Source organism: Cupressus sempervirens, chromosome 2 (genome assembly GCF_028749045.1).
Source record: "Cupressus sempervirens isolate cs-2001-9-10 chromosome 2, ASM2874904v1, whole genome shotgun sequence".
Lineage (NCBI taxonomy): Eukaryota > Viridiplantae > Streptophyta > Pinopsida > Cupressales > Cupressaceae > Cupressus > Cupressus sempervirens.
In genome coordinates, this window is record NC_143119.1 from 233,269,359 (window position 1) to 233,283,188 (window position 13,830).

At 39.6% G+C, this 13,830-nt stretch overlaps 1 protein-coding gene across 6 annotated transcripts in view; it reads left to right on the forward strand.

Moving 5' to 3' along the window:
- Window positions 1-452: 452 nt before the first annotated feature.
- The window catches only part of LOC149571899 (uncharacterized), a 78,178-nt gene continuing 64,800 nt past the window's right edge, over window positions 453-13,830 (forward strand). For 2 of the 6 annotated variants that reach the window (XM_089813305.1, XM_089813302.1), the window contains exon 1: window positions 1,073-1,600. In XM_089813305.1, the coding sequence (XP_089669431.1) occupies window positions 1,319-1,600 (282 nt within the window). In that variant the 5' untranslated portion in view covers window positions 1,073-1,318. Of the gene's footprint in view, window positions 588-1,072; window positions 1,601-13,830 lie in introns of those variants that run through there. The other 4 variants (XM_089813306.1, XM_089813303.1, XM_089813304.1 and 1 more) reach the window with 4 other exon arrangements.

Sequence of the window (13,830 nt, forward strand, 5' to 3'; positions counted from 1 at the left end):
TGTAAAAAATAATTATTATTAAATTAAAAATAAATATTCAATCCTCTATTGATTTAGATTATGAGAAATTAATTTTAATTTTAGTTTTAACTATTATAATTTATATATTCTTATTAACTATAAAATATTAGAAAAACCAAATTAACATGTAAAAAATATTTTATATATATATATATATATATAAAGACTCTATGTAATGAATAATTTTTTAATAATAGATAATTTTAAAATATATACTCTGCCAATATCATTCATTTACTACTTTATTTATTGCACACATGAAAGCAATTTGTAAGTAGACTACGGCATACGCCAACGGTTATTCTTACTGTAAATTCCCTTGAGAGGCTCAGGACAGAAAAAGTAAAAACTTTATTTTTGTTAAGAATCCTGCTCGACCGTCCTTCATTAGCTGCATTATAAGTTAATACCCCATGATCATCTTTTATATGTATGATCAAACTACAAAACAATAGATTTAATAGTAAAAATTGATGAGATTTCATCGTCTAAATATTGAGGAAAAGAAATACTTCGTCAACTTTCTTATTTCATCCATCCATCTCCGGTGTACACAGAACTTAAAGGTTAATACAAGCTGTTTGCTCAGGTTTTATACATATAGTTATTGTATTTGTTTACATTTTATATTTTTTGTGACTATTCGGAACAGTAATTTTTGTTGGTATATGGTTGAGTGTGAACAGAAATATCAACTCAAATGTGTATGTTTGTGATTCATGAACACCTATCTTTTTATATATTATGTGAAGTATGAGAAACTGAATATTTATTTGCTTTGCTGTCTTTAAATGCTAGTCTTTTAAAGGCCAAAGAAAACAAATAATAATTTTATAGTTGAAGACATTCAATTTTCGAAATCCATGCTGTTAAATTTGAATGTTTCTGATTTGACTGCCTGAATGACAATTATGAAGTATTCAAATCATATTTTACAATCCATTATCGAAACCACTGAATTAGAAAACAGAATTTTGTTCACTCAGTCAAATCAAACTTTTACAATTTAATTGATTATTATATTTTCAATTTAAAAAAAATATCTTCTACCATTAAAGTAAATGTTATTTAAAAATCAGTCAATGACTCTATTAACACAGGTTCTTAAAGTATTTAGCAATCTTATGTTCTGAATGCCAAGTAATGGAATACGGTCATAATAAATAAGAATCATCCCCTTACTGCTGTACCATAGGGAAAGTGTGTATTTAACTTTGCCCGTGTTAAATCCTTTAGAAAATTCTAATCCTGCTAAGTTGCTAACCGTTGTTTCTGCTTCAGTTGATATTGGCATAACATGGAGAAGGGAAATGCTCATAAAGGAGATGCAGGGTACGGTTGGGAGGCGGTAGCAGAGCAAATGCAGAATTGGCAGCAATCGGGGAAGAAGCCACGCCATTCCCATAATTACCTGCAATTGTCTGATGTGTTTGGGTCAGAAGAAAATGTTATATGGTGGGTTGATACAATGGACGAGTTAGTAGATGCTACAAACTATTTTAGCTCAGCTGAGGTCGACCTGGTTGGAATGGATTGTGAGTGGAAGCCAAACTTTGTGAAAGGAGCAGACCCAAATCAGGTCATTGCAAGTTTCCCAGATCATTTTTTCTTTCTATTTAAAAAATGTTTCTTTCTGTTTTGAGGTTTTCATTCAAAGATTAAATCATTTATAGCATGGTAGAAGTCCCACCTAGATGTGCTACCATTAATTCTGCTTAGACGTGCTTTTGTGCTTTGTAGGTCCTTTTTAGCCTTGGCCAATACATACCGTGTGGATCAGACACAAACCATGCACTCATGTAATACTAGGTTCTGGAATGCCAACTTAGATAATGAATAGTAAATGAACTTTTCTACAAAATTGAAAATATTTAAAGTGGATGGTACATTAATTAGTATTATTGTAGAAGCATGAATATTAGAGCATTTTGAATTAAAATACAAACTGAGTCAATAGGCCCTTGGTCTATTGGTGAAGTTGAAAGGTTCTCAATGAGCCCAACCAGGGATCAAGGCTTGCTGAGTGCAAGGCTCCGACATCATAAGGGATGAGGCTGGAATCATGCACTGGATGATTTTGGCAGTATGGATACCTCTTAGTCCTTGGCTCTAAGACGAAGAGGTTTTCAGGCAAAAGTGGGCCCATATCGGATTCCTAAAACATTTCTGTGGTGGCCTTCACTGGTTGGTAGCTTGCAGGCTTTGTGCCTCTGTTGGGCTGTCTTGGGCTGCCTCGCAGGTCTGAACCCTCCATCAAAAAAATACAAACTGCAGTAAATTATATTTTGCAATTAAAGCCAGATAAGATCCATCAAATTTGAATGACAGCTTTTCAGCTTTATGGAGGATGACTGCCCATTAGTGAGAGGTTGAAAGAATCACATCCTTATGTTTGTCCAGTAATTGAAACTAAAACCAACTGCTATCACGGTGCAGTGTATCCAGTCTCGCAATGATGCTGCTTATTAGCAATCTATTGTATTCAATTGGCTTTTACTCAGTTTCTGGGTCTCTCAAGAATCAGGACCCTTTATAGATTTCATGGGCGCTTAATGATTACCCAAATTAGCCAGGGTATCATTAAGGACTTATAGGTACAATTATACCTTTTGAGACTATAACAATTCCTTTTATTATTTTTACCTTATTCAGCTGTGATCTCTTGGCTTTGATCCTGAAAAAGATTACAGCCTTTACTTCTGGGCTTTCATAGACCTATTTAATTGATTACTCTGTTTCCGAATTCCAGCATCTTCTAACTACATTGTTACTCAGACATCTATCAATGAACAGAGAAAATCATAATGTCTTCCAGAATAAAGGCTGTGATATTAGCATTCCACACGCTCAAAGCAATCCACCCAACACTGAGAAATTATAGAATATCAAAGAGTTAAAAGTTCTACACAACGTAAATTTTAAGTGTACTGTATTCCAAGTCTCAAGCCGTTCTAACCAAGTGTTAAAACACTCATAAATAAACAGATACAATAATAAACCGTTGCAACTCAAAGGCTCTGATGTTAGCTTAAAACATGTGCAAAATAAAACCCATCCAGCACTGGGAAACCATAGGATACTATTCAAGTTTACAACTAAAATTTACAAAATCTAAAATATATGAAGTAGATCGTATACTTGTTTATCTGAAAGCATGTACTTCAAGACACTCTGAAGTAAAATAGTCCTTATGACCCGAAGCAGGACATTAGAAAGATGCAATCCATTCTATATTGTAATTAATGTTGTATAGCATACAGTTAATTGACTTCAATTATTTGATTGGAAGGAATCCGTTACTAGAGAAAAGTTGAAAAGAATACTTTTTATTTGTTTTCATGAAAAATGAAATTAAAAACTGGCAGTATTGCATATTATGTCTGCTCTTTTTGACTAAAAGAGGGGTCTAAATTTATTCAAACTCAAAAGAGATTACAATAGAGGGCTAAGGAACTCTATCCATATCTACTAACTGATAAAAAATATGAATCATATCAGGCAGCGATTGCCTCTTATCCAATATATTCCAATCCTGCATTTGATCTTGAGGTTAACTTTTTTCTTCCTGCAGCTTTTAGTCCTAAGATTTAAGATAATTGAGAAGCTTTGGAAGATTTTTTATGCTTTTATTTATTGTCCAAATTATCTAGGACACCATAGAAGATAGATTTTCTATTCACCAAATATTCATTGGAGTATAAGGGCTACTGTTACCACTTGTGAGGGTATAAAAATTTCATTTCTATTCGACCTTTTTATTGTGATTGCTTAACGTTGCTTCTTAATGAGGTACCCACCTTTAGTTTATAGTCACTTTAGGGGTTTGACTGTCCAATATTGAACCAATCTTCTAGGTTCCAACCTATTTTTCACTTTTTAAGCAAAGTATTTTTTTGAACATTCATCAATCACCACATCCAATAACAGAGCTCTGATTCAAAGGTTTGACATTAGTATTCCAAATTCTCAAAGCACCCTATCCAGTACTAAGAAACCCTAGAACATTATCAGTATCTGTGTTATATTAGATTTGCCATGTTTTATAGTTCTTGATTTTCCGAAACATCAATGCATATATTTCCATCAAAATGAAAGATTCAATTGTCAGTCTAAGGAAGGCATAATTTACATCTAGGCCTTTGAGAATTTTTTTTAATAAGTAGAATAATAGATTACGATTATGCATACATCTATTCAAGAAATGCGTTTTTAGAAAATATCCAAATCAGTGCTACTCTAAGTTGTAGCAGTTAAGACATTAGAAAATTATGTCTATCATTCTTTAGAGTAGACGTTTGCATTTTTCTAAAACAAAAAATATAGGAGGAGCATTTATAAAATTGGAAGAATTGAACACATTGTAGAACATCTTATACAGGCTGTATGACTACTATTAACCAGTTGATGTAAAATGGAGTTTAAAATAAATTTCTTCTTTTATACTAAAATAAGGCTCAAAAATAAACCAAAAGCTATATGGAGAACGTGCATTTTTAGAGGTACATGAAAGGCCTCGATATTATAATTCCAAATGTTCAAAGCATGCCTCAACCAGGACTTTGAATTTGTGACTACTAAAAGTGGCAATTCCAAAATTGCTTTCTAGAAGAAGTTATTACAAAGTAATTGGTAAATACTTGCTTGATATTAACAGAGACCGAAAGGTCAATTTATACAAAAGAATGAGATGATGTTTACTTAGGAAACTATCGTAAAGAATAGAAAAATTCTATTCTAGAGAAAGCAAAAAACGAAAGCAAATTTAAAGCTAATTAGATATTTAAAATAGATAACCATTAACTGATAATAGATGACTTCTCTATTATTGTAACAACCTCCCTTAATGGTTAATCTATCTAACACACCAAGCTTTCCTCTAAATTTGACAAACTTATCAAGACCAAGAGGCTTGGTGAGAATGTATGCTGTTTGATCTGTGGTAGGAACACACTGCAAATCTATATTCTCGTCTTCAACCAGCTATCGTATGTAATGACACTAAACATCCACGTGCTTGGTTCGTTCATGGAAGACTAGATTTCGTGCTAACTTGATAACACCTTTGTTATCAACAAATAGAGTAGTCGGTCCTGCTGGTGACATCTACACATCCCCAAGCATCCAACGAAGCCAAACAGCTTCATATCCTACCTTAACAGTCCCTCTGTATTCAGCCTCTAAAGAAGAGAGAGAAACTATTTGCTGCTTCTTATTGGTCCATGTGACTACACCGGATTCCAAACTGAACACGTATCCAAATGTTGACTTTTTATCATCAACAGAGCCTGCCCAATCTGAATCTGTGAACCCACTGAGCTTAGGATTAGAACTTCGAGAGTACAGAAGTCCATAATCTGGAGTGCCCTTCACATAACGAAGCACACGCTTTGCTGCCATCCAATGATCAACCTTACAGTTGTCATAAAGCATGAAATATAGTTGGCTGCGAAGCTGATATTAGGCCTAGTAGCAGAGAGGTAGATGAGGCTGCCTACTAGTTGCCTCTATGTAGTATCATCAACAGAAGGAGAATCGGACTTTGCTGATAACTTGAGACCTTTCTCCATAGGTGTAGATGTAGGTTTGCAATCTTACATATGGAATTTGTCTAACAAGGCCCTAGCATATTTGGACTGAGAGATGAATATACCAGAAGACTGTTGCCAAACTTCAACATCTAGACAATAATGCATGAGCCCAAGGTTAGTCATATCAAAAGACTGGCATAAATTCTATTTGATTCCCTGAATCAAAGATGCTGAACTGCCAGTGACGATCAGATCATCCACATAAACAACCAGAAGGATGATGTCACTGTCAGTAGTCTTGATGTATAGATTTGAGTTTGAAGAACTCCTCTTGAAGCCTTGATTACTAAGGTACTTATCAATATTGATGTACCATGCCCGAGGGGCCTGCTTCAAGCCATAGAGAGCTTTTACCAATCTAAGAACCTGATGTTCTTTACTAGCAACCTTAAAACTAGGAGGGTGCGTCATGTAGACCTCTTCATGGAGATCACCATTCAGGAAAGCTCTCTTGACATCCATTTGATGGACCTTCCAGCCAAACTGTGTTGCCATTTCTAGGACTAATCTGATGGTGCTCATCTTTGCAGGAGGAGCAAAGGTCTCCTCATAATCAATGCCCTGATGCTGAGAAAAGCTCTGCGCTACTAAACAAGCTTTGTACTTATCCAAAATACCGTCCGATTTGTATTTGATTTTGTAGACCCATTTGCAGCCAATGGGTTGCTTCCTTGGTGGAAGATCAGAAAGGACCCAGGTGTTGTTCTTCAGTAGGCTCTAGTGTTTAGAAGTCATGGCCTGTTCCTACTCTGGAATGCCTTTAGCCTTAGAATATGTTTGAGGTTCAAACACACTGTGAATGTTGGCCATAAGAGCAAAGTTAACAAAATCTGTAGTTTTGCTCTTTTTTCAAGCAGTTCTCCCATCAATGAGCTCATCATCATGAAGATCAGCAAGTGTCTTAGCCCACCACTTAGGCCGGATAGGAGAATGACCAACATTAGTACTAGGAGATGCTTGATCAACAGGATCCTTATCAGAAGAATTTGGATCAAACTCAAGTGAAGCATCTACAAAGCGAGGTAATTCTGCAGGAGAAGCCAAAGGTGTCTGTACAGGTATCACTGGAATAGCTGATGCTGCAGGAGCTATTAGAGCCCTCCCATCAAGTGGACCTAATGGAAGTCGAACTCCCAAATCATGAGCCATCATAGGCTGGTCTGCTGGATTAGGAACAGGAGAAACTGGCATGAATGGTCCTCGCTGCTCATCAAACACTACATCATGACTGTAGATGAGACAAGATGTCTAAACATCGATCAGACGATAGGCTTTGTGAAGACTGCTATATCCAGCAAGCATCAGTTTCTGACTCTTGGCATCTAGCTTGGTGCGTGACGCATCAGGGATCCAAACAAAAGCAAGGGAGCCAAAAACCTTCAGGTGACTGATTTTGGGCTTGCGACCTCACCAGGCCTCTTTTAGAGCTTTACCTTTGACCACCATTGTGGGTGACCGGTTCAACAGATAAACTGCAATGTTAACTGCTTTTGCCCAAATTGCTTCGGAACATGTTTGTATTCAAGCATGGAACGAGCCATTTTGGTGATTGTCCTATTCCGACGTTCAACTACACTGTTCTCTTGTAGCATGTAGGGTGTGGTTAACTGGCATTTGATGCCATGTGTATCCAAGAAGCTAGAGAAAGCATTAGAACAAAATTTCCCCCATTGTTTGATCTAAGAGTAATAATAGATTTCTCGGACTCTTTTTCAACTAAAGGTTTAAACTTCTGAAATACAGGAACTGCATTTGATTTCTTTTTAAGGAAATACACCCACATTTTTCTATTGAAATCATCAACAAATAACATAAAATACCTAGACCCAAGAATAGGAGGAGTGGCCATAGGGCCGCAGATATCGGCATGAACAAGTTGAAGTACCTGAGAAGCTCGCCATGAATCGCCATTTGTGAAAGGTGTGCGATATTGCTTCCCAACCTGGCATGTGTCACAAACTCCAAGGTGTTGAGTCTGAATTGCTAACAATCTAAGAACAAGTTCATCCCGAGCAAGCTGTGAGAGATAATGCACGTTTAAGTGCCCATATCACTGATGCCAAAGTGTGCTGACAAAAGATTGCCGAGCAGCCATAGCTAAGTCCTGAGAATCACCAGAATCAGTAAGTCTAAAAAGATCATGATCCTCAAGACCCACTGCAATAGTAGACTTAGTCACCCGATCAGTGATGGTGCATTGATGTGAACTGAAGGTGACTGCAAAGTGTGGAGAATGTCGCAGCAGCTGACTGACTGAGAGTAGATTTAGTTCTGTCCCTAGAACGTAGTACACATTAAGGAATATGAGATTCCTCCCAACAGAATGAATCTGAATGTTCGCCTTTACTTACAACCGTGTGCTCTTCTCCGCCACTGTAATGGACACCCAGGAATGCCTGAAAGCTAAACCAAGGCTGAAATTATATTAATGCTGCGAATGCTGCAATCAATTACAAAGAGATGTATTCCAAAGGCCAAACCCTAAGGGAATGACATCTAGAATGTTACAACAGAGAATGAAAGTCCTCTATTGCCAAAAGAAGGGAGTGTGATTAACACATCCAAGCTCTTATCAAATGCAAGTTATAATCATCCGATGATCAGCAATGAGACTTTCAGCCCTATTTATCCTTTTCTTCATCCTTCTGGAAGGAACTAAAACATTAATTAATTGCAAGAGCTAGAAGCTTCCTCCTTCCAATAATTAATGTGTTCTCTAGAAATTCCTCCCTGGCAATAATTAATTAAATCACGAGAGGCTTCCGTCCTTCCAATAATTAATACATACCCTAGAAGCTACTCCCTTGTAATTAATAATTAAATTAATTAAATACAAAGTCACCTTTTTATGTTTTAATTGAATGACTTTATAAGAAATTAATTTAATTTCTTCTTATCCTCCACTTAGACTTTGGAGAACGTGAGAGCTAAAAGATGGGATCATTACAAATCTACCCTCCTCAAGCAATTAAGTAACATAATGAACTCCAACCTCCACCTGGATCCCAATTGAAGTAATATGTGATATCCATATGGACATTAAACAAACTACAAATGAACATCATTAAGACCAACCACATGTCCTGAAAGTTAGCTCCCAAAACTTGTGCTGATGAAGTATAAGTCTGGATGTCACCAGAAGGCGGCTCCATAGAAGATCTATGAAACCTCTTTCTCCCAACTGCTGCAACACAAAACTGAATCTTTGTAGAGGGTGAAAACCGAGCCCAACTCCACTCAGGTGAATGATCAACATCAGCCTCAAACATCAAATTGACATAAGACAATGTTGCATCCATGTTGAACATAGTACTATCTCAAGAGTGAACATTAACACTTTGTTGTTCGATAATATAATATGACTCTGTCACTATATTGCTTACCTCATTAGCAATAACAAGTGTACTATCATCAGAGCACACATCTACAACCGCATGCATACTGCCAAACTCCTCGTTGGATGGTTCAACTGACATAGAAGTGGCTGTTGATATGATAGTATTCTTGCATTCTTCTAATTCCACATTGATGGACTCCATATCACCAGCATCATAGCTAGGTGGCTCTATATGTGTCTTGATCCCACCTAAGGAAACAACCTCTTTCTACACTGGAGCAACATACAGATTGTCAATATTGATGCCCATTTGTCTAGCCATAAGCTGCAACATCATATCCATTTGTCTAGCCATAAGCTGCAACATCATATCCATTTGTCTATCTATTCGCCTGTTATGCTCCTGTAATGTATTTAGTACCCTGAACATTACACTTTCTTGATGGGGACTGGTATACATTTTGTCAAACTCTTTTCCCTTTATCTCGTTGTTCCAAATTGTTAGCCGACTGGATGGTTCCGGTGGTATTTTGTATTCTGTAGCTGACGGTCCAGCGGTGTTTTTGTATTCTGTAGCCGACGGTTCGGCGGTGTTTCTGTATTCTGTAGCCGACGTCGTTGGTGAATAGTTTGTAGCGGATAGAATATTTGTGATCGACGGACTACTTCGGGAAGGTTCAGCGATAGTATTTATATCCCGTCTGGGATCATTGTAAATGATCAATCATCTACTATTGCGAATAATAATATAAGTTCTGCTATTCATGTTCTATTGTCTGTATGCGTTCATTTTCTTTACCTGTACGGTAAACATTTGGTGCCGTTGCCTTATGAATCTGGAAGGTGGGAAGAATGAAGACTAATGCCAAATCAGCTTAACAAGGATCGGAATAAGGCAAAGGGAAAAGATGGAATCCGTATTGTGCAAGAGAATTTAATTCTGGCACAGCAAGCCGAACGCCAACGAAGGTTCCAGAAGATTGCCGACGGAAACTGAAATGCGGAGGAATTGTTGGAGGAGACTCGACAGCGGGTGGAATTGGTGGAAGAAGCACGGGAGGAGTTCTTGAATTTGTGTTCGCCGAGGGAAGAAAATTCAGACAGAAGAGCATCAACTCGCACGGCTCGCAGTGCCGACGGAGCACGACCGTGGAGTGACCTCTTCGTCCAGGATAGCCTTCCGCGGGAAACAATTTCGGAGGATCCTTCGTCTTCACTAAGGTTCGCAACTATCAACACCTCCAGTGTGGGAGTTCAGACTGCCGGTGTGGGAGTGCCAACCGCTGGTGTGGGAGTGCCGACCAGTGTAAGAGTGCAGACCTCTAGTGTTATGGTGGGACCCAAAGAAAAGCTGCCGAAATTTGAAGGTGATGGTACAGCCAACCCTCTCCGATATTGTAAGACATGTGAGACAATCTGGCGGGCAAATGGAATCACAGATGCCAACGAATGGGTCAGGCAATTTTCGGCAACCCTACGGGGTGTCGCGATTGATTGGTTTTCAGATATGGATCCGCAGATGCTGGATACATGGGATAACATTAAAAAGGAGTTCTTGGCGGAATTTAAACTCTTGCGGGATGATAATGAAATCGTAGCGGAAATTTTCAATACCAAGCAAGGGAAGCACGAAACTGTCCATGTTTACGCTAGGAGATTAAAAGACTTAATAAACAAAATGGAAAGCAAGCCGGCGGACGAATTGCAGAAAAGATGGTTCGTGGACGGCCTACGATCGAAATTGCGAAGGAAAATGAAAATTGTGCCACCGTCATCATATGTGGACGCGTATAATAGAGCACTGGACCTTGAAAGTGAGCAGAAGACAAAGAAGAAGAAAACTAGATCCTCTAATTTGGATGACGACGAGCTTGATGGAGATGATAGTAGCGACGACGAAGGCAGTAGCAAGAAGGTTCGTGCCCTACAGAAGGATATGGTTCGAATGATGGAGTTTAAAAATATACAGAAGGAGCCAAAAGGTAGTGAACTGTGGTGCATGGAATGTAAGACCAACGGTCATACTAAGGGATCGTGTCCGAAGAACCAATTCTGTAACATCTGTCAGATTATGGGCCATTCGACAAAGGACTGTCCTTTTAACATGAAGACAAGAGGATCTCTGCAGGTGCTTCTTACGCAGCAGGCTTCCCTATCGGGCAGTAACAGAAATGCAAATATTGATGGTGCCACATCCGGAGGGTACAGGAATAATAGCAGAGGGCAAAATAACAACAATACAAATAATAACAATAATAATGGGAGCCAAAGTCGAACTCAGTATGATGCAAACGGACGGCCGATCATTCAATGCCGAGCGTGTAATTTGTGGGGTCATTTTGCACGGGATTGTACAACAGCAAACACACTGAAATTATTATGCAGATGGTGCAGACCCGGCGATCATGAAGATTCCAAGTGTCCAAAGGCTGGAGTAAACTTGATCACTGTTGGCACGGATGTAGAGGAGGTTCTGGCAATTACATGAAGGCAAGCGGAGGAAAAGAGAAAAGTGGGGGAAGCGTAGGCGGACATTGCAAAGGCATCGTCAGCGGGGACATCTCAGTTGAAGGACATCACCGGCACCTTGGCAAGGAACTTCGCAGAACAAAACATTGTATGACAGATCTTACAAACGGAGATACCAGTCAAGATAAGTGACCTCCTTCTCACAATGCCCCAGTTACAAACGGCCATTCTGAATCATACACCATTTTCGAAAGCACCAGAGGACACAGGAAGGAATAGTAGGGAAGTGACGACAACAGACCCAATGCTGTTGGCACTCACCTCCGAACGGTATCCGGCGGTCGTTGAGATGGGAATTTTGGGAAATGTTTTGACAGAGACAATTGTTGACGGAGGGTCCGGCGTGAATGTCTTATCGGAGGATACCTGGAAGAAGTTGGGGAAGCCGATGTTGTGGCCACCTGCATTTCAGTTGCTCACGGCAGACCAACATGGAATCAAACCGTTGGAAATTTTGAAAGCGCAACCGGTAACAATTGGTACGCAACCATTTTATTGGATTTTGTGGTCATTCCATTAAAAAGAAAAGGCTATGATGCTATTCTGGGACGGGATTGTTTGGTGCAAGCAAAAGTAAAATATGATTGGAAACGCAATACCTTATCAATGGAGCGCGGAGGCAAAAGATTCATAATTGACCTGCACACGCAAATGGTTGGCGAGGAGGCAACATTGTCAGATTCTGACAATGAAGGCGAGAGTGATGACGAAGGAAAGAGGAGAATGGAACCGGATGAAGAAGGAGTATTGAGACTTGACGGAGGATCGAATGACGACGACCTGGACTTTGTGAATGGCCTTTACCACTGGCAGATAGAAGACTACGAACTCTTTCCGAGTTGCAATATGCTAAGGGTCGACGAAGATGAGAAAAAGGAGGAAAATGAATGTCCAGAGGAATGCAGGGAAGCGGAAGAAGGAAAAGTTGCCATGGCTGAAGTTGAGGGGAAGAACATACAGTTTGAACACAGAAAAACGAAAGATCCCACTGTCCAGTACATGGTGAATAGACCGCGCAGAAAGAAAAGGTTACACCACAGCATAAAATTAGTGGAAGGGCACCGACAGCAAGGAAATAATCCAGTTGCGCGACGACCGCAGGCACAGTGGGCGACGGGGGTGGCACAGAACAAACGTAAGGCGTACGACGATCAAAATGAAATCAAAGTGGAAAAGTTTAAGGGCAGATGGGTTGGACCATATCAGATTCGAAAGGTCGGCGACAATGGAGCGATCAGATTATCAACTTTGGACGGGCAGAAGATACCTCCGGTAGTCAACAAATCCAAATTCAAAATATATGGTGCTAGGAAGACTCTGTCGCTGTCACAGGATGGCCAGCTGACTCCATCGTCGTTGCAAAATGGCGACGCCTGGAGGCAAAATGGAGGTACCTCTGTTATTTGATTTCTTTTAGAAAAAAAAAGAAATTAAAAAAAAAAAAAAAATTGAGAAAAAAAAAAAAAAATTTGAAAAATATATTAAAAATTTTTTTTAAAAAAATTTAAAAAAATAAATAAATTAAGGACCCCACGGACAGAAAGGCCCCGCGGGCAACAGTCTGTCCGCGGGTGTTACAAACAAAGCCCCGCGGGCAACTGACGGCCCGCAGGTGAAGAAGACAAGGCCCACAGGCGACTAAGGACAGACCCGCGGACAGCCTGCCCGCGGGTTAATATAAGCCCCGCGGGCAACAACCTGTCCGCGGGCTTAAAACAATTTTTCCTCCACCAGGCCGCGGGTAAGGAAAGAAATGCCGTGGGTAGGAGAAGAAAGGTCGCGGGTAGGAGAAGAAAGGCCACGGGTAAGGAAAGAAAGGCCGCGGAAAGGACGCGGGTGTAATTAAAAGATTCAGCTTGGCCAGTCAAAGTTTCTCCTCCGCCAAAAACAAGACCGTAGGCATAAAACTTGTCTTTCTCCGCTGGTAACAAGGGAAGGTCCACGGGTAGTCTTCGCTGGTAAAAAGAAAGGCCGTGGGTAAAAAACATTTCCGCCAGACTCCATTCCCTCCTCCAGCCAAACTTCCGCGGGGAAACAGAGACATAAAGAAAAGTGCTTGTTCTGCCAGAAGGAGAAGAATTTCTGTGTGCAGAGGGATTTGTGGTGGATTGTAGAGGACACAATTTAAAAAAAAAAAAAGACGACAGAATCAAGTTGTTCAGAATGAGTGATAGATGATGCCAAAGAGAAGGGGACACATCCATGGTTGCCAGAAAGAGTGCAGAATCGGCAGATAATGACAGAAATGGTGTGTTTCGTGCATTTTTGTGTGGGTTTCGAAGTGCTAATTTGGTCTTGGCGACGAGGGACCCCACCGGGGGCGTTGCCCCCTGGACTCCCAGCCGTTGCGGATAT